Here is a 22,750-nt window from a genome sequence, read left to right as displayed (position 1 = left end):
AAAATTGTTGCATTGGCGTAACCCGCCCGACCCTAAAAATTCCGCCGACCCCATGTTTTTTAATTATTTTTTTTTGCTATCGATATCAAATATCTTGTTGATTGCGATCGCGATCGCACAAACCCGGAAGTGGAAACGGCTCTGGGGATATCGGATGTACGAGGGAGAGATCTAGCGCCTCGCATAAGCCTTCCTTGATCAGTACGTCATCTGTGTCCAACACGGACACGTACTCTAACAAGATTTATTCAGTGTATACGTAGCATTCAGACTGCGATGTACTTGTATTGTGCACAGTTTTGCCATACAGGTAGGTTCTTGTGTGGAGAACTTACACGAATCTGTATATGTGGGACTGTAATAGAGATCGCCGTGTGCGATGAAAAGCTCGTACATATGGGTCAATTTGCATCTATCTTATCTAAGTCAAAAGAGTAAAATATGAAGTGAAAACATTCAGGATAGGGATTTCAACATCTTTAAATTCTGTGAAGGGGTATAATTCCAGTAATATCGGCCTCATAAATGATTTGTAGAATAGATGAACACAGCACATTCGGTGCAGCAGTTGTAACTGTTTACTGAGCTGAGCACGAGTTTTACACGTAAAATGCAGGTAGCAAAAAAAAAAAAAAAAAAAAAAAAAAACGCCCGACCGACCCTATTTGAAAATCTCATGTTACGCCAATGCAACAATTTTTTTTTTTTTTTTGGCCTTAGCATTCTATGGGAACTTCACTGCTGGTCCCCAAGGCTGGATATGCCATATTAAACCATATTGCAGCAATTACACACAACCTTATTACAGCAAGTGCTAGAATTATTTGTGCAAAGCTGAGCTACTTATCAAATCATGTGAAGCAGGTGAAAATGCTTGAATGCCAATTCATTTGATATATTTGTAAAACCTGACTTCTCACAGGGGGCTACTTTATACAAAATGTGTAAGGATATCATTGTATGAACCCATTCTATTGCACCCTCCAAGCAGGGAGGTGTCACCTCCCTGCTCCAAGGGATCACTGAAACTCTTTGTCCCCAGGAGTTCCGGGTGCAACTCTTTAAAGGAATGCCCCCCACCAAACCTAGGGCAGAATGCTTGGAAGTGACAAAGACATCATTCGTACATTCGATTTTGGCTACCCCCTACAAAGAATCTAATTCATTTTTCTTTCTTTATTTTCCTTCTTTTATAGTTATATCTCCTTCTCTACAGCTAAACAGAGATTCTCGGCCTTTCTGCTGTGTATTTACTGGTGCAGTGAAGTTGCACGATTGATTCTATTTCATATCAAAGGTATCTCATAGAGAGTTCTTTGAAAGCTCCGTACCCACTCTCCACAGTATACATGTACAAAATGTACAAGTGTATGTTTATAGTCCTCTGGTTATAAATACAATTTGTGCTGCCATCACACTATGCCTACGGTGTGCATTTTTTGGGGGTAATTGATTCAGGATTGATCATTCATTGCCTGGGCCAATGAGAAGCCACAATCATTCATTCTCGAATTTTATATTGTCCGTTGCTATCTTCATTGGGTCTTGCAGGTGCCTGCAAATCTTGTATTCAACAACCAGCAGTTTATACAACGTAGTTTTACAGTGATGCACAACTGTATTGTAGACCACCTCATGGTTGAGGAAATTTTATGCAGACTTTTTTAGATTATAGATCACAAGGGTCATCCATGACAATCCCAAGGCTTTTATGCCAAGGATGTCTTGGATGCACATGGTTGGTTGGTTGGTTTTAGAACAATTGCTTAATGAAACAGATTGAAATGGCAATGGAAGTTGGCACACACACAAAAAAAGCAAGTGAATGATTGATTCATTACATGTCATATGATAGAGAGGCTTTCAAAATCCTGAAACAGTCTAGAGCAAGTATGTACAGCACACTCTTAAAATTTTGTGGCAAAAGAATATTTTCATCTTGAGAAAAGAAAGTTGAAATGCACCACTTTTCCAAATGGGATTTTATGTTTATAGAATGCTATCGAATTCATCTGCCATAGCAGCAAGTGGTGCAATGCATAGAAGACACAATAGTGCTTTTGTTTGCAAGTTGTATAGTACTACAAATTGACTGTCATCAATCTGCCATTTCCAAGGAAGTCAGTGCCTATGCTTGGAAGCCTTCATGGTATGTACAAACCTACAGGTGACTGACAAAGCAGGTATAATATCAGAACAGAGGCAAAGGCAACAATGTTTGTTTTTGTTTTTGCCTTTTGTTTTTCTCCAATGATATTTAGAATGTTGACTTCCCTTGGAAGTGTACATTGCAATGACATATCTCTATCTTTTATTACATACTTCTGATTCCATTTGTGTACTTTTGCATGTTTAACACTGTAATATAAAATTTGTTTTAATGCTAAATTTCATGTATAACATATGAACTTGTAAATACTTAATTTGTATGATTACAGATTATCATATTGTTTAGTACAGTCTACTGGTTGCAAAGTATAATGTACAGAAGTCCCTAATTTTCTTTGAAGATCATATTTTTTCTTAATACCAAAGAGGTGGTTTTTCTCCTTGATGATTTAACACACAGAATAAGATTTGACATCTTTCATTTTCTGATAAAACATCCTATAAGGGCCTCACAATTCTGGACAAGCATACACTGTAAACACCTTACCAGCTCTGTGTCTGTTTTCCAAATATTGATCTAGAGCCCTTCAGCTGTGATTGTTTGGGTGAACGAGGGTTTTACCCATCAGAATCATTGCGAGATCATACAAAATATTGCATCCTTGTGTGTTGCTTTTGAACTTTGCTCACACATACACACACTTGCTTCAGTACATAATCGTGCAACTGGAGGTTTATTTTCACGTTAACCATCTTGTGTGTGTAGTCTCAGTTCCAGACATTATCCACACGCACCTTTCACCAGAATGATTGAGATGGCGAGGTAGTCTCTCACAAGTCTTTCTGCCTACATTTTTTTTTGTAAATTGACTCTGCATTTGTTTCTCTAAAGTCAGTGTCTATGTGTGTGTATGTAAAGATATCATGCTATTTTTACAACACAGCAATGTTGTTTCATATCATAGATACACGGTGTAATGTGGTACGTACATTGTAGGTGAAAAACAAGCTGGATGTATTTAAGACTATGCAACATTTTGTGTCACTTATTTTGTAATACGCATATCTTCCCATGACATCATGCAGCACAAATTGGTATGAGGTAATACAAAAATCAAATATTGTCTTTACAACTCCCTCCCTTTATGATTTAAACTGAGCTGCATGATTTTCAACACTTGTCATTGAATAAAAAGACATCACATGAGCACAATTTTAATACATCAAAGCTGCTAAGTTTAGAATCACTGTAGAGAACAAATTATTCTTCAAGTAATCTGGGATTATCATCCATTACTGAGGTTGTTTCAAGTTTGCCTTGAATAAACATTCTTTTTTTTACAGTTTTTTCTTTTCCCTTATTAAATAGCCCATAGACTTCTTCATGATGAAGATTTGTTTGACACTCCGGCCCTCTTGACCTTTTACGGGGTTGTCGTCTCCTAATAAGATGGAAATGAGATGGAAATGACATTTCAAATGATCCCCGCAATTGGGACCCACAATTCCTTGAGGTAAAAATTACACTTCCTCGCTGCCTGCTGTCCGCACCAACTGCTGAATCAAATGTCACAGGAAGACAGCGGAATTGTGGGTAATAACCTTCACTCTGGTCCCTGACCACTGCTGACAGGTGGATGCCCACAGAAATGAAGGACGAGTGATTGCGATGCCGAGTTCTTGGGGGACAGCGTGCCCTCTGATTGTATGTCTTCATGAGGCAGATAGAAAGTTCTAAGAAGAAACTAGAAAAGCTCTCTGATACCCCTTTCAGTAACTCATGCATTTCTGGCCAGCTCCTGGCCCAAGCTAATTTGGCCCGTGCCAAGCAGTAAAAATTGCGATCAGTAACTACAGCAGAGCCGCTCTACTTTTACGATGACCCATTCACGAACTCGGCCACGTAAGGGATAACTACCATGGCAACTGAATGCGCGCTCCAGCGGAGGGCATGGCCAGGTAATTGTGACCTTTGACCGTGCAAGAAATTTTGGCCCGAGCCTGGTGCTGCTTTCATTCGATTGGCACCAGGGCCGAGCCTGGCCCGTGCCTGGTGCTAGCTTCAGCAGCGCCAAAATAGTCCGCTCCTGGCACGGGCCACTTTGGCCCGACCCATTCATAAACTCAAAATTTTACGACTTAGCTCGGGTCTGGCGCTAGCCAGGGGAGTTACTGAAAGGGGTATTAGAGCCCAGACCTCTGCCAAGCAGCTACTTTCCACCAATGATCTTATAATTATTGCTCTTGCACAGAGATCAGTGATTTCCACCCCCACGTATTCATGCTGAAAAATTGCCCGTTTCCCAATAATCTTAAAAAAAGCTTTTGTTACATAATGAACCCTCAGCTGCGCGGCGTGCCCGGGCTCTAGCAGAAACTAGAGCACGCACTTTAGTGCGCGTATGAAAATCTTTAAAATGCGCAGTCTTCGAACTCATTGAGTTCATTGACCCTACCTGCCAAAATATCACAAATCCTTCATAAAATCCATAAAGATTTCCAGATCACAACCAAAATTTAATCATCTATTCCTTGTGTAATATTCAACCTTTCCTGCAAGTTTCATCCAAATCTGTGCACAACTTTTTGAGTTATTTTGCACACGGACAAACTAACCAATGGTGATGAAAACGTAACCTCCTCCCTTGGCGGAGGCAATGAAGAGAAAGTTATGGCTTGTGGTCCTGAAATACTCACCGTGTAGGTGCAGCCCTCCAGGATGCCGATGCGAGACGAGAAACTCTCGTTCCTGGCCTCGATCTTGAGCGTCCTCTCCTTCATGTTCAGGTCATTCTTCTGGAGGAAATACACATACTCCACTCCTGCAATCTGGATGTGCAGCAAAAACAGAAACAGGGCAAAAAAAAAAAAAAATCAATCTTATTCTTCATTGGCATTCATTCACAACATTTATATTAAATTCCAATTTGAAAAAATTTGAGCTTCAAAGTCCCATACTATCAGAGTCTCTGATGTTGTGTAAACATGAGGCTATGGAAACATCACTGTACATATGTGTACTCTTGAAAATATGCTTAATTCGTCAAAATGAAAAATCAGTGAATACGGTACAACCACATTAACCATGTACTCAGTATTTCTCACAGACAGGTTAGTCTTTTTAATGGAATAAAAGGTTTATTAGCATGGTGGCAATTATTCATCTCTTGATACAAGTAGATATAGCATTCTGTTCAAAACTTTTGTACGATAATGACTTTTAAAATGCATTTGAACAATTGTCATCACACAGCTCACTCAGCAAAGTTCTGAAATTTCTGAAATTGAGCTACCAAGAAATTAAAGACAGAGTCCCAGATAACTGCAATCTGTTAAATCAAAGACAACACATGGCATACATGTGACAAGGAAGGACATTATCTTTATTTTATGTGCACACATGCATGACATACATGTCATGTACATACGTTTGTACTGCCCCTATCAATCTGCACGCAACCCACTTACTAAACCACAGTCAGGGTAGTCTCAGGGTTCCACTCAAAGCTTTAATGGTGTACAAAAACAACTGATAACAACTGAGGACAACAAAAAGACCATACAAATTGTAGAGCTTGATGCCCTCAATTGATACATTGACCTCAAGCTTGAATGTATATCGTTTCTTAATACACACAATGTAAAATGTGTGCAGTGCTTAGGGCCGCATTCTACTTACTTCCTACTTGCCTGAAATGGCTAATTTGTATTCGTGTAGAGCCCTGCACTTTAACTACGGAAGTGATTTGATTTCTACACTTGCCCAACAGTGAGTATTAGTTGCCCATTATGGTAAAAGGAAATGGGGGTTTGTAACACCCTGGAGCATCGCTAGTGCATACATGTACATGTACACACTATTAAAGACAAACAAACAAACAAACAAAACAAAACAAAACTGCAAAAAAAAATCTTGATTCATTGCATTTGGTCCAAATGGCACACCAGATTACATTTTGTGCTTTGGTTTTTTAAATACAACTGCTTGATTGAAACTTGGCTTGAAAAAAAAAAAAACGTTCACACACTTTATAAATCAAAATGAGGATTTGCATTGTGACGTACACATGTATTGTGTAGACCTTGAAACACAGATGAGAGAGTGAAATACAGATCATAAACAAAAGGATTCTCAGCACCTTTTATTGGTGTATTTCTTGCATGCTAATGTACAGTTACAATGTAGACACCTGACTGTAGTGAAGGAGAGATGATCTACAGCAAAATGTGCACCATTAGATTAAAAATATTGTAAAATACAAGAGCATGGTTAAATGTACATTTAATACTTTTCTTTCAATATCTGTAACATTATCCACGGATGTACTTTGTTTGAAATTTTGATGACTTGGCATGTGACTCACATGCTGTACCATGCTTTAAGGACAAGTGAGTCAGCTGTCATCAGAACAATTAATTTTACATATACCCAGACAAACTTTGGGCAGAGTTGCTTGAACCCTGGACAACTTTTATCAAAAAGGGGGAAAAAATGGACAAAGAAAAAAAAAAAGGAGAGGGTCAAACTCCATGTTTCTTCACAATTACATTGGCGTCTTATCATCTCCACCATACACAAACCTTGTACCTATGGGAACAAAAGATATATCGATTTATCAAATTAGACTTTGACAATGTCTTGATTATTGGTGTGTTAAGAGCATTCCAGAGATGTCAGTGATCCTAGAAAACTCTATACATAGCACTTAACTTTGTTTATTGATGATATATTGTATTGTTGTATTTTCATAAACACCACTATACTGAAAATCTCCATGATGGGGGGGGGGGGTGGGGAGTGGTTTAATCCATCTGTTTGAATTAAGATACTAGTGAGTAGTCTGCACATTATAATGTTATACAATGTATGAAGGAAAACTAAAAGTCTGATTTTATTATACCTGTATTAAATATAGAATAATAGGGTCGCTACATGAGAACATTGTATATGATCCAAACAGTTATCACGATACACAATCTTGAGACAATAAACTGACATTTCTCCTGATTCTCTATCATCACTTCTTCTGATTTCTTCTGATTCTTCCATCTTAATTCTGGATTCTTTTCATACCATTTTCATTGAACAAGTTTCGTGATATTGTGCAGATACATTGTATATTATACCAAGGAGGTCGTCTCTCTTCCACCTCCCTGATTGTACAGCTTGCATGGTATTGGTATACAAATAGTGAATATTCACGAGTGCAGCGGTGCACGATTTTGCATGAGGTGAAAGATAGTGTGCTCTATTCAATGAGACCAAGCTAAGTAATGCAAGTTGAACATTTTTTTTTAGGTGTTGTAAATTATGTATGAATGCATGTGTGCATTTACTGTACAACTGTACATGCACGAGTCTACACAGGGGCGGATCCAGAGGGGGGTGCACTGGGCACGCGCCACCTCTTTTATTTTTGTTAAAACAAACGAAGTAAAAAGAAAAAAGGGGGTGTGTGCGCCCCCTTTAATTTTGTAAAGGCACCTTCCCTTTACGGAATTCCTGGATCCGCCCCTGCTACAACTGTACATGACAGTTACAGAATACATACACTGTATGTGTACATTGTACATTTAGGTACACTGATGGACGATGACACATTTACCCTGATAAGATGACAAAATAATATCATGTACCCAGAACAGCTGACTCATTAGTTGAATATAATTGCAGTAAAAATAATAAAATGAAAGCAGGGATGTGTACAGTAGATCAGGAACTCCTGATATCTGTTTGCACAAAAGGCAAGCACAATCTGGCACAGCAAGTTGTGTGTAAACATCGCAAGAAACAGTTTATGGCATACAATGCATCATCAAAACAAAATCAAACATACTGAACATTTTGAACCTTGCTACTGGTTTTCGATCTTAAACTATGTACACCTGTACTATATGTTACACATGTCATATCAACTAACGTTGCTTGATTAAGGAAGTTGAGCCTTGTATTCAATCAAGAAAAAATTATCAATGAAGAGTATTACATTGAAATTCATAAATATATGCTACAACTTCCTCAAGGAAGCTATACCAATATTGATGATACCAGTAGCCCCTCTGAGCAAATGGGTTGGGATTTCTGTACACATCGTGCAGGCCCCTTTACAAGTTGTATGTAACCATCCCATCCTCCCCCCTAAAAAGAAAAGAAAAGAGAAAGAAATAAAGAAATAAAAGAAATAACGATAATAAATTCCAACCACACTAGGAAAGTGACATCATGGAAAACCTGCGCTACAGTGTGTTGTACATTGCAGCTCAAACTTGTACACTGTAGCAGCCTACACCAGTCCACCCTGTGAAGCATTCAATATTAAACCAAAGTTTGACAGAGAGTAGAATTGAGCCGAAATCATTGCACTGCACACCACTGTACCTACAATGTACGTAACATGCATTGTGAGTATTAAACAGCTGATCACGAAAGGCGGTGACGCAAAAGCTTTTAATATCTTTGCCAGTCCGTCACACATGACTCTCCCATGTACAATAGTCAGATCTTGCATTGAGTTTATGGCTACTTCCTGTTTTGACAAGAATGTGAATGCTTAAATATAATACCAGCCCACTCTGATTGATAGCCTACTGCTTTCACACCTCTACAATATCATATGACACAAGACACAGTATCACACAGGCTATTTTAGCATTGATCAATCTCTTGTGCAGCAACTTTGACAAGATTACAAGATGTGTTTACCTCTGTGAAAATGTGAACGGGTACCTTGGTGAATGTGATATCACAAGAAACTAGCAAATCAATGATAAAGTCACAACCCAAATTTAACGAGCCGCATGGCATTATTTTGACATGGAGTTTGCACAATTTGTACAAGATACAGTAAAAACAGGAGCGGTACTAAAATTCTATAACATCTTCTCACATTGATCTCTCTATTGAATTCCCCCTCCCCCACCTTTCAGGCAGTAAAAAAACTCTCTTGTATAGTTGTAATCATGATTGCAAACTGTATTTAATCTCAATATATATATTTTTATCATCTGAAGGCAAATGATTGATTTGCAGATAGAGGTCCAGAGTTGTGTTCAAATCTTGATTTGCTTGATTTGTGGTGCGCACTTTTTATCCGAAAGACTTGACCTCAAAACATGATTGAGGAGGGGGAGCTGGGTTTGACCCTACACTTACTTCCACCCACGAACCTTGCGAAATGTAATGCAATCTGCCTGCACTGCACTAGCTGGCACACGTTTTGTGAATTTGATTGGCAGATCTATCAGGAAGCGTGTACAGTGTACCTCCAAAACTCAAATCAAGAATACAATCCCTTTCTCATGAATTCATGCAATTATAATATCATCTGAAAGAGCTTTCCTTTTTGAACACATTCAAGTGTGTGGCAGTTTCATATAAACCCAAATCAAGATTCCAATCACAATTCATCAAGATGATTACAGAGATTTTCCTATAGTCTGAAAGAGCTTTAAACACACACACATACACACACACACACACACACACACACACACACACACACACACACACACAAGCACACACTTCATATTTTATATTGCTCTGTGACTTTTCTTGACATTACCACTAAAAAAAAAAATAATAATAATAAATTTCTAAGATTGAAAGAACATTGCTATGTAGCAAAAAGAAGGAAACCCTTCCCAGTGGGCGATATTTGATGTGTGGCAGAGCGAAAATGGAAAAGTGGGAACCTGCATTAGCGTAGAATACTGCAAATCTGATTTACTTCTTCACTGAAAACTGATGTACTTGATGGCTTTCTCCCAAGGGTGTAAACCACATTGTGTTTCATTGTTACAAAGGAAAGCAGTCATCCTTCACACCTATGGTCTCACACTCTACCAATCAAAGATGACTTTCATTGGAGGGCATCAAACAATTTCACCGATTCCTCTCACTTTCTGGACTCTTGCATTTGTAACGCTCGGCTCGGTAAGCACTCACCTCGGTAAGCACTCACCTGAGCACGAAAAGGTTGAAAAGCGTGTCTAAAAAAGGAGAGAACTCTAACTCACTTCCCCCTCCATCTCTCTCTTCTTCAATGAATTCTTGCAGCGATGATGAACATCTACATGCCAATTTATAGGTTGTGTTTGTAACACCCCCAGGAGGGTTCTAACCATGCATCAAAGAAAAAGGAAGACAGCATTTCAAGAACCTCTGCACAGCCTTCAAAAGAATCCATATTTGGACCGCAAATTCAATCTAGTGCCCTCCCATTATTTGTGTGTGTTTTACATGATCACTGTTGCCATGCAGCGTACAGTATGAAGGGAACAACGTACTTGACAACATCAAAATGAAGTGAGGGAGGAGGTGAATATACATGATGTAGTGCCAAAATGCCCAGCGATCATAACCATTCTACGATGTTGTTGGATACAGTATATGTATATATGCAGGGCCTAGTAGAATCCATCCATCACTACCATCTGAAAGTTGTGAAATATTTATTTTATGCTTTTATGAGGGGATACTAAATCATCGACATCGAATCACTTGACAATCATATTTGTGCTGCATCCCCAAACTATGCATTATTTTAAACATGTGACCATTTGATATTCACTGCCCAACGTTTACACAGTGTTAGCCTTTGTTGAAGACTCTCTGCAACAGTGCCAAAAGAGGTAATTTTTTTTTAATTCATACGCTTTTTGAGTTACCGGAGTTTATTACAACTTAATACAAGCACTTGGCAGCAAAGATCAAAACTGATGAGCAGAACTGTGTTTAAAAGATGCTCATGAAAATTTTATGTCTGCACATAAATGGCCTTTAATTGAGGAAATCTAGCAATTTCACAGATCAAAAGTGACTAACAGCAATGAGAAGAATTTTGGAGATCCAACAAAAGTTCTTTTAACTTTACACCTTTGAGTTTAATATGGAATTTGCTTCTAGCATTTGACAGCAAAATGCAATATACACTGTACCAGTCAGCAGAGCTGTGTTTAAAAGAAGCTCATGTTTTTTGCATGTTTTGCACTGATAGCCTACGGGCAAATCTAGCGATTTCACAGGTCAAAGCGACTATATACACTGTATCATACAGGGATTGAATTAAAAATTCAAGAGTAGTGATGTGGAGTACTGGTTCAGGCTTTCTCCCATTTATATCATGAATAATCATCACATACATAGTCTCAAAGGCCCTTCTGCTGATGCACCTTGCTTGAGATATCATTCTTATAAATCTAAGTTACAAACGATGGTCAGGAGCTAAAGTTAAATCAGTGTGAAAGCCTTTGAAGACTAACACAGTGTGTGCAGAAAGACTTCAGACATTGACTCCTTGCAGTCTTTCTCATGGGGGGGGGGGGGGGGGGAAGGTGTTTTTTTTTTTTTTTACCTTTATTACAGTGAATCTTTACTGTGCGTTTATTTGTGGACCTACAGTATGTGATTATTCAGATTTAATCTTCCCCTTCATAGATTATTTCTTTATAATAATAATAATAATTGCATTTATATGGCGCTTCATACTGACGTTTCTAAGCACACTTTGCTACTCATACAAATAGATTAGAAAACACAATAACATTAACAAAATCAGCATTAACAGTCCAAAAGAAGAAGAAAGAAAAGAAAAGAAAAGAAAAATACATGTGATACAATGGTACAATAATTGATAACTGTGTGCGCCTCCAGGAGAAAAACAAAATTACAACTGATTAAACAGGTGAGTTTTAAGAAGAATTTTAAATGATTCGACAGATGAGGCATTACCTTCCATTTGTCTCTGCTTTTCTTTCCTTTCTTTTTTTTTTATAGTTTTAAGGAGTAAATTCCTCTTGGGAGGAGGCCGGGCTTTGAATGCTTTGCGCTGACCTGGGAGAGTGGGGATACCATGGAGTAGGAAGGCTTGCCCAGCTCAGATATATTCGAAAATCCCCGTAGTGAATCTTGTACAAATTTATCAGTCATCTCTATGAAAGTACAGACACAGCGGAAGAATATCGAGAGGAATCTACCATTTCCAATGAGTATTGTACGCTTTGAAGCACATGTACTGTACTGTATTTGGTGGTGGGCGCTAATCATACTTTTCGAATATCCCCCTGTGGGCAGCAAATGGAGATCAATTCAACTGCATCACTCATGTCTTCCCATGCCACCAAGTCTCATTAATAGTTGTGTGTTTGTTTTTGCAAAATTTACGAGATATTCCAAACTTCAAAGAATCACACAAAACAAACAGACAAATTCAATGGATAAAAAGAATATGGAATAAAACAAAAACAGAGTATCTTTCACTATCATTCATTTATCCAGCTTCTCTTGATGCGAAACTGTAGGCCTACTCATTAATCGTTCATATACCACTTGACAAATGTTTGACGGCTCCACAGAGCATCACTTTCAGTACCTAAAGATCATTCCTTGTAATGTTGCACTGGACCCACAAGACAGTACTGTTCAGATGGCACATACTCTTTACAAGTACAAAACATGCAACCCCTACTAATAAAAAAGAAAGAAAGAAAGAAAGAAAGAAAAAGAAACTCAGAAATCATACAAACCTTCTTGAGCAGATACGGGGCGTCTGGGTTGAGCTTGCAGCGCCTCTCGACGACATGGATGGCGCCATCGTCGCTCTTGTACTCAGACATGATCTCGCTCCCCACAAAGATTGGGATCATCTTGCAGGTGGGGAACCTCCGGTCATAGGCCTGCATGAGTTCATGAGACACATTGTATGAAAGAAACCAGTAAGTTGTGCTTCATCTTCGGAACAAATGGGAAGATACCATTCAACATTAAATATTTTTTTTTTCATGACTGTACAATTGGAGAACTTTCATACACATTTCATGCTGAATTTGAATGTATTTAAATTTCCATGATATCTCACTTTTAATGATCATACAAATTACTGAGTGCCATAACCACGGATCCTTCTGAAAAATAGAAAAGTTGCACATTTGACTGCTTCTGTTCTACTGGACTGTTTGTAGACTGTGAAATTTGAAAAATAAATCCATGAAATACCTGCTAAATATCTCTTGGAGGAGCCTAGCGAGGTAATAATTACAGTGTAAATCGAATCAACTGTGCATTAATTTCAACTTTAATAGCACACACAAATGGAGCACTGTTTACTTTTAAAACCATCACATAATTGTACTCATTCCTGTACAATACATGTAATACGTACAAGCAGCCCCTTCTTCTCCGTTTGGCAGCTGAAGCATACAGTGACTGTTGTACTTGATGTTTTAATACCTACATTGTCCATACATGGTGTATATCCTTTGGCTAAGACTACAGACAGACTTCTCTATTTCAGTGTGAATGATCAGCCTGTGCTTTGACAGTTCACTCTTGTAATTCTTCCGGTACCGCACAATGTACATGACTGAAAGTGATGATTGAAAGTGACTACAATGTGTAACGTAATCAAATGTACTATAGGAATCTAATTCACTATTCTATCATATGTACTGTTGAAAACTTTCCAGAAAAAGAAAAAGTTCATGCCACTTTACCCTAAAGAATTTGTTTAAAAGATAAGGAAAAAAAAGGAAAGATTCTAAATTCATCGCATACATGTATGTGCCACATGTATGGCACAAACCACAAAACATTTCTCTCATGTTTGCAACCACACTCCTCGTTGCAGTGAGGCTTTTTGTGGATTTGTTTTGTTGCAATAGCAATCTGCACTACTATTGTATGAAATCTCATCCAGTTATGTTAATAATCAAACCATTCTCTGCAACCACAATGACCAACTAGAGCCTTTTAGTTTACTTTCTTTTTGAGAACCTCCTCAAGACACGATGATGACGCTTTTCGAATAATGTACAGAGTGTATAATCAGGGAGGTGGAAACCTCATTCCACCTCCCTGGTATAATCCACGGCTGCTTCCTCACCAAGGTCAATGACCTCCTTTGACATGTAATTCAAAGAGAGTCCTCTCTAAACAGAATTTCTCATCACTGTGACCTTTACAAAAGGAGTCTCCAAGCCATAAACTACCGCTGCCATCTAGGGTTATGATGTACAACACAGGTTCATGTGTATGTAACTGCTGTGCATACAGTGTACATGTACAATGAATGTGTGTTCATTGTATTCTAGACATCTGAGAGTATTCTACTATCAAAGTACTATACTGTACATTGTTGCATCATATGAAGAACTACATCGTACATTGCACCTTCAGCATTTTAGAAGTCACTGAACACTTTATACCGTAAAGTTATACAAACTCGTCAGGTCAAATTCTATGAAAGTTTGATCATATAATAGTACTCTAGTTGGAAATTCTTAAATCTGCAATGTTCTTTAATAGTTATCATGAATAAGAAAATAGCCAGGCTCTTGAGTAGTATGTAAAAAGCATGACTTTCAATGAAAAATTCCTGACTGTAGAAACATTTTCCGCTATAATGCACAATGATTTGAGGTGTCGTTTAAATAGGTAAATAGAGTCTAAGTACTGTAAACATGAGTGCTTGCATCGTTCAACGACTCTCCCTTCTTTGGAAAAATAGCCAACGATCAATACTGTAACACGCCCCAGCCTGCATGCTGCTGATTCAAACCAAGCACATAGGGTCTGGCAACGCCTCCCTATTGTTGTCCTGTGTCAGGACGCGGTGCAGACAGAAGCATCACAGTGACGGAGCAAGGCAGGTACACGAGGGGAGTCCAGATAACGGCTGCAGTAATCAATACATACTGGAAGAGCCAAATGGCCTGAGGATGTCTCCATCTGAACTAGTCTCTGTCCGTTTTCAGGGTGCTGTTTGTTTTTTTCTTTGTTAGTTTTTTTTTTTAACAATTCAATTTGTCTATTTGTATTGGCTCTCTGTACAATACCTTTTATCATAATCATTTTGTACATTGTAAGGTTTCTTTCTTTACTTTTTTGGGGGGAGGCATGCAGGAACAAAGTGGTCAGTACATTTTTCCCCCTTTTTTTCCCGCTCTCTACATCTTCTCTAGATACAGACATGGTACGGTTGTACTCATCATCTGTAGGACTCTTTATGTGGAAAATGCAGCATGGCATAACACATCAGCAGGGCTTTAAAGATGAGTACCGGTACACCACAACAGTGGATTGTGCTAGATTTGTACTTCAGTACAGTGCACTTGTAAGAATGGTACAGTAATTGATACACTCTATGCATTGCATCTACATTGCTTATTTTACATGCACATGCAGTAACACTGGGACTGAATCAGACAGAGTTTGAGCCTGCACAGTTACTGCAATTGCACTCAATGTTGTCACATTATTTATTGGCAGAGGTACATGTATAGACTGTCTACAATACACTGGTGAGTCAATATTTTTGAAAATGAATAGGTAACTGCCCATCAAAAATATATGTGAGGCTCTCAGCCAAATATTCAGTACTCATTCTGCCAACTACGCTGTAGGAGAAACATCTCATTAGGCTTTATTCTATACCAGTAGTGAGTACATACATGTAAAACCTCACTGAGGTACCACAATTTCTTCTTCAGTTATTAATACTCAGATCATAATATTTCCAATCCTATAAAACATGATAATCTGGACTTTGGATCTGCAGGGGTTACATAACCCGTACAATTGTATGAAAGCTCCCTATGGAAGAGAGAATCTCAATCCATATGCATGCTGTACATTGTACACAGTTTGCTGAGCACGCATACAGCTATAATTTCAAACTGTGTTCTCCAACCAAAGGGGATGAGGAACAAAAGTTTTATCCAAGTATACAATACAGGCTACAAATGTATTTTCTTGCTTGAATTTGTTCTGTCTGTCTAAGTTATGAATATTGTGAGAGGATCATCATACTATAAAACTGTACTTATTGGCACCTCTTACATACATATACACGCCATCATTTCATTGCCATGCGTTTTTATGTCAGACGAACACACACACACACACACACACACACACTAATTAACATTTCCTAGATTTGTGTACTCTGAAGTTGATTTCATCTGACAAGCTGTTTCTGTCACCCTCTCCAGACCCCCACCCCCACTCCCCCACCCCAACCCATGATGATGACGTACAGGTGTTACTCGCCAACAAACTTGCCCACTTCCTCCCTCCCTGACGGCCTATTTTTAGGGCATATAATGTGAGAAAGTGACAATTAACATCCCACGCTGTTTCCACGGCAACTAAGAAAAAATGCAGCCAAATGAGCTCATATCCCACTCATGTCCCTTCCAAAACCCAGCCCCACACCTGTCCATGAAGTCAGTTCAAATCTTTCATTGCCATATCAACGTCAAGCAAACTGCAAAATAGCAAAACATAGTCATCATGAGGTAAGCATAAATATTGGGAGATGAGAGAGTAGTGGGGGAGATCACAGAGAATCAATGAATGATCATGACAATGTAAACACTTTCAACATTTGTACTTGAATCATCTCTGCACAGGTTTCCTATTAAGGCCAATTATCTCGAGCTACATCCCGTAAAGCTTCATAATTATTATCAAGTTGACATGCACATGGTACATGGTGTACAATGTACCATACTATGTGTACAATACTGCTTCCATCCAGCATGGCACTGATATCTTTATCTCCGACATCTTGTGTCCAATAGTTATTGATATTAACTTTCAAATCTTAAATGTGAAAATCGTAACTCTACTGATTGTGACATACATTGAACAGTGTACAGTGTACAAGTACAAATTTAGTGTATGTATAGGTTTGAAAATTATAAAGTGCTTTTGTCAGCCCAACACCATCGTCACTTCTAGATGTTGCTACATGATGTACCAAATGTACAACGTACTTTGGAGTGGTAATTATAATGGCTGGAGGATACAATTCTGGATTTTGTACACACTTTGCACATTTAATACTACTGTACAACAGTACAATAACCCATACACATTATACAACAATGTTGTGAAGCTGATAGTCACCTTCTGAATAAAGATTCACCAGGAAACAGTTTGTTTTTGGATATTTTTTCCCTGATGCATGGAAACACCAATTCCAAGAGAAAGTTGCCTACAAGGACAGTCATGAAGGAAACAGGATATGGGTGTATACAGCTCTGTGAAAATCTGAGTAACATTATCAGACTTGCTGGGTCTTTCAGTTTATGTTTGTGTGTGTGTTTTAGAATCTCATTCAGAATGAGTGAAGATCAGCAGAACTGCGATTAGAAAGTGAATACGTGTCAAAATATTGATATTCCTTTTGCAACATAGAGCAATACACAACTTGCATCCGTAGGATGTATTCACATGAAGGAAGTTACAGTATGGTAGTGTGTAATTCATATCATAGGATACATACATATGTGGAAAACTTACAGTTCAGGCACCAACTTCTCAACTCAAAAGCATAATGGGTAATTCCATAAAATAGGGACCCACTTTGTGACATGCCTATTTTGCCGATAAAATCAGAAAATCAGATTTTTGTTCAACATAACTTTAAAAAACATTCATATTGAGTAAGTCCCTTGAAAACTGACTGAAAATTAACATTCTAAACTGAAATTGAAGGAAGTGAGCATACCAAATTGCAGTGTATGGCAAAAAACTGGTTCACCAATGGTGTCCCCCTTACATGGTGAACCATCCATTTTGGCATCTTACCACATATTTCAAACTAGTTCTATGTTTGTTTCAATAGAAGTGATTATTTTGAAGTAAGAAATTAACTATACTATTGAAAAAATGACACAACCCCTATTTTTGGCCAGGGAAAAGATTCTTCAGTGTTTCTCGTGTAAGGGGGACACCAAATACTATTTTTGCATTTTTTTTCTTCAAATTAATAGAGTGGTCATTTTTTGATACCTGTAACAAAGAAACCACAGCTACATTGTAAAATATGCCAATGAGGAGCAATTATTGTTGTGATAAGACACAAAAAATTAGCTATCACTGTGCCCAGACGTAATATTTAGGGGGACACCAAAGCCATGTGTGTGAAAATCATAATTTGGTCTTTTTTTTTCAAATTTATTTATTTTACCCCAATTTTCTCTTGAAATCTTTTAAACTATATGATTGCTACCAAAATAACAACAAACAGTTCAACACTGGTCCTTAATATGGATTCCACACTAATAAATTAAGGTTTCTCATGTAAGCAATTATGGGGACACCAAAACTTAGTATGTGAAACGTCTTTCTTGGGATTTACGTGCGCAAATGTGTATCAATTGATGCATGAATTATATTTATAGTGTTCAAAATTTGCTCGTCTTTTATCATTTTTTACCCCTTAAAATAGAGTTTAATCCACAAACAAGCTGTAAATCTAACTGGTGTTACAGTAAAATGTCACACAATTTTGCCCAAAAATGTTGTGATTTTGCACTTTTTGTCAAAATTCATGTGGAACTTTGAAGAAGCAATTTCTATATTTTACTTTGAAAAGGAAGATACTTACATGTAGCTGAATAAGAGTATTCAGAAGTAAAATTGATTTAGGGTATGTAATTTTTAAGCAATGACAATATGAAGCAAATAGAAGGGGCATTTAACTAGTGGGACCCTTTTTAATGGAATTACCCATATTGAATGAAATTATAAAGCTAAGGAACAAAGAATAGATTATAGGCCTCCAGAGCACTTGTGCCCTGAGGTTTGTTGTTGAATGTGATGTTTGTGCATACATGTGTGCTGATATCAAATGAAATTCAAATACAGAACATCACAAAAAAGTGTGTGTGCATATGTGTGTGTGTGTGTGTGCGTGTGCATTCTCGTATCTTCCTTTCTAACTCTATCTTCCTTCTTTCATTTTTCAAATAATGTACAGTATCTTTCTCTCTCTTTCCTCCCAACTTTTATTTCCTTTTCATTGTTATTTTCTTTTTATCTAAACACTGTTTCCTAACTTCCGTAGACCTTTCCCTTCATCTACATTTACTCTTAGTGTCTTTCCTCTCCAATATTTTTTCTTCTCTAGTCCTTCTATCCATAAGTATCTCTTTTCTGTCTTTTTAGTACCGGTACAGTACAATTTTTCCTTTTCTATTCATCTTTGGACTTTCCTGTCTTTAGTTTTTAATCTCTCTCTCTTTCTCTCTTCCTTTCCCTTTCAATCTATCTTTATTTTTCCTTTCTTCCTTTCTTTTTAAATCCATCTGTTTCTTCTTTCTTCCCTTCCAATTTATGTTTCCTTTTCATCTTAAGGCTATTTCTCTCCTGCAAATGTGGTTATTTTTCCTTTCTTTTTTGTATTTTCCATGCCATATTTTTGTATTCATGTATTATCTCTTCTCCCTTTTCCTGTCTTTTCTCTGCATCCATTTCCCCAGACCGTTCTCTCCTCTTTTTCATCTCTTAATTCTCTCTCATGTCTCCCCTCGTTTTCTCTCCTTAATTTCCAATCTACCAAATTCCAAAATGCACTATTTTCCGAGATCGAAGCGAACTCACATCTTTCATTCTCATTTCATTCAAACACACACACACACACACACACATGCAACACAGAACAACAAACCTCGATCAACCACTTTGTAAACAACCAATACCACAAAGTCTTGCAAAAAAATTAAATGGGAAAACAAGTAGATCCTATGTCTTTTTAAAGATAACTGGGCTGTAGAGAAACTCGCTGTGATCACTATGGGGTCGCTACATTCCGGTCCAACAATAGACTGTATTGCGTGCTGCCGTCAGAACGTGTACCATTGACTTTTTACGTGAAAATTCATCATTTTGAGGATTTTAAGTGACGACAAGCCCAGAGAGAGAGAGAGAGACGGAAAAAGCTTTTGCATATTATTGCTGTACAGTATTGTTAATTTGTAGCTTGTAAGCTACAGACTGAATTTTTCATATGCCTTAAACTGGTATTCAGACACCCTGACCTGGTGCGAAACTGCACTAGCGCCAAGGTCTTTACTTTACAATTCATCATGCAAGGGTAGGGTCTACAGACGTCAGACCTCGGCGCTCGCTGGAGTAGAGTTTCTAACAGATCTAGGACTAGATACTCATATGAGACTAGCACACAATAGTGCTCCTCAGCTCAGTCAGTAGACGAGACCCTAAAAAAATAATAACGTTACTAATACTACCTTTACCACTGTAGATAACCTACTCTGGTCTCTGCCTTTTTTGGGTCTTTGATACATACCGGGTAGGCACCCTAGGGTCTAAATTACACGCAGAGGGGTCTATTTGGTAGCAATGCCAATGGTTAGTACTCCATATCAAAATGCCGGTAGAGATGGGAATGGGTGTGTAAACACATCGATCGAATGCAGTGACAGTGTGTCATCCCAAGTAGGCCGGAGCAGAAGAAAATTTTACACGGCACTGATTAATGAAATCACTCACCTTCATGACCAATTCGAAGGGAAACTGGTACACCCTGACGGGTGATTGATACGTCTGCACCATCTCCTCTGACTGAGTGTCAACTCTGCCACGGTAACATGAGCGGAAAATCTCAGAATTTTACACAACTAATTCTGTATGTTGCGTGCTGGCTGGCTGAAGTCTGTAAATGTTACGCCTGCTGCCACGCCACTCGTAAACGTTGAACCCTACGCTCACGGTCGGCACGGTACGGACTACGGTGTCCAACAACGTTGCGCTGTAGCGCCACGCAAAAAGGGTTCGAACTCGTTTGTGTAGCTATAGCTCGGCCACCGAGTCTTTACTCAGTAAAATAGAGACGATATCCCTCTCCTGCACACGAAGTCAATGATTCACACTCTTAGCTCTTGACGACGACTGGTCCATGGTAGCAGCAACTCACCGGTCGATGATCATCGTGATCCATATACCGCTCGTTATCGCGCCGTCCTTGTCTATCAAAAATAGCACGCGAAGATTTATGTAGGCCTAGCGCCTAACTGGGCCTACCGGTATTTTTTGTTTGTTTGCCTTGCTTGTATTATTTTCCATGCATAAATCGCGAGCACACAAATCGCATACGAAACAAATGAGAGTAGCGTAGTCGTCATACGACGAAGAGCCCCACCTACGTTAAGTGCATTATAATTTTTTTTTTTCCTACCGTTGTCTCTGTTGTGCATGTTGTTTTATGCTGTGCAGAGATAAGATATTTATGTAAAGAGTGCATTATGTGGAGATGATACCACCGATCTCTCCCCGCTGCACTATACAAGTAGAAAATATAGCTTTCGTAAGTCAGCAAATACAGTCAGACCTCAGTAACATAAATGTCTGGTGTAAGACATGGGGAGCAAAACTGCCCCCTAGTAAAACAAAATGTATGGTGAGGAAGAAAGATTTGCGGTGACACCATGTGTATGTAGTCCTTAATCGGATCGCTGTTTGGCAGAAGAGCCTAGAAAGAGGAGAAACGAAGAGGGAAGCGACATATGGGGGTTGTGAGGAGGGCAGAAAGTGAAGAGTGGGAGACAGTAATGGGCTAGAGGTTGAAGTTGCACTAGTGGAGACGGTAGAGAAAGGAACACAGAGAGTGGTAAGGAAGAATAGTGTGAGAATCAAGTAGGATGTTCGGACATCGTTAGAAGGGGAAAGATGAAATAGAAGGGAAGAGGAAGAGGAAGGAGTTGAATGTTGGAGAATCATGGAGATAGGAGAGAGCAGTAAAGATTCATGAAACCAAGAGAAGAAAAACGAAGTCGGCGAACAGTGTGGCTATGGAATGCGGAATCAATGGAGAAAGGACGAATAATCCCTCGAAGGAAGGGTAAGTAGAGGAGAGATGAGAATATGTTGATAGAAGGGAGATAGAGAGAGAGAGAGAGAGAGAGGCGGGGGGGGGGGACAAAGAAAAGAAGTAGAAAAGAACAAATTGAAATTCAATACGTAAATCAGAGGGAGCTAGTATGGATCCTAGAATGAAATGCTGCTGAGAGGGAGAAAAAAAAATTGGAAAGGAAATTGATGACAGTTAAGTCCTGAAAAGGTTCCTGTGGGAGAAAAGCAAAAAAATAAGAAATCAAAATGAGGTTAAAGTGTAGACCTGAGGAGAGAAGACAAGAGAAATAACCTGTGGAGAAATGTGTAAATTAAGTAGTGGTCCTGAAAAGGACCGTTGGGTTGTATGGAAGGAAGAAATAAAACAAAAAGAAGAAATAAGAGAAGAGAACAGAAAAGAAAAGAAAATATAAGTAGTGTAGAAACAGACAAAAGTGTAAGAGAGAGAGAGAGAGAGGAAAGAGAAATGAAACACTGAGTAAAGGTGCTAGTGAAAGTAGCGCAAGAAATCTAGTTATAAGAATAACTAGGAGAACCGAGGAACTTGACGTTTCGGGCAGGTTGACTGTCCTTCGTCAGAAGTGAAGCGTGATCTGAGACAGCGTTGCCAGGTCCCAACAGAGCAAAATCACCAAAAGGCTTGTAAAAAAATCACCAAACGCCATCAAATATCACCAAATTTGGAAAAGCGTAGGTAAAGCTTCAATTTCAAGACAAAATTATATCAATAAACCTTTATCAAACACTGCGCGAGTCTCGGTGCAATTTTCGGCGCACCGTAGTCACACACACTAAGTGCAAAATGTGTACGATGTGTATGGATATATGACTATGAGTGTTTGTGTGTGTCGCTGTGACCAAAAAAAAAAAAAAAAAAAGGGGGGGGGCACATGTTATGTTTCTGCAGGAAATAAGGGGAAAACTTTGGGCAAAATGCATTTTCGTTTTCAATTAGTGTGATCATTTTTTATGGGTCTAAAAATCACC

At 38.5% G+C, this 22,750-nt stretch overlaps 1 protein-coding gene across 1 annotated transcript in view; it reads right to left on the bottom strand.

Annotated features, from left to right (window-relative positions):
- Positions 1–20,792, bottom strand: part of LOC139742023 (SEC14-like protein 1) — a 74,613-nt gene extending 53,821 nt beyond the window's left edge. The window contains exons 1-3 of the mRNA XM_071652585.1: positions 20,405–20,792; positions 12,634–12,783; positions 4,807–4,938 (exon numbers count right to left, since the gene is read on the bottom strand). Coding sequence (XP_071508686.1) covers positions 4,807–4,938; positions 12,634–12,783; positions 20,405–20,467 — 345 coding nt within the window. The 5' untranslated portion in view covers positions 20,468–20,792. The remainder of the gene's footprint in view (positions 1–4,806; positions 4,939–12,633; positions 12,784–20,404) is intronic.
- Positions 20,793–22,750: the final 1,958 nt, after the last annotated feature.

The sequence above is a fragment of the Diadema antillarum genome, unplaced genomic scaffold (genome assembly GCF_040938485.1).
Source record: "Diadema antillarum isolate AM-2024a unplaced genomic scaffold, OU_Dant_1.0 seq00000973_RagTag, whole genome shotgun sequence".
In the NCBI taxonomy this organism is placed as follows: Eukaryota; Metazoa; Echinodermata; class Echinoidea; order Diadematoida; family Diadematidae; genus Diadema; species Diadema antillarum.
The sequence above is the reverse complement of the archived record's forward strand: the minus strand, read 5'-3'. Positions and strand labels throughout refer to the sequence as shown.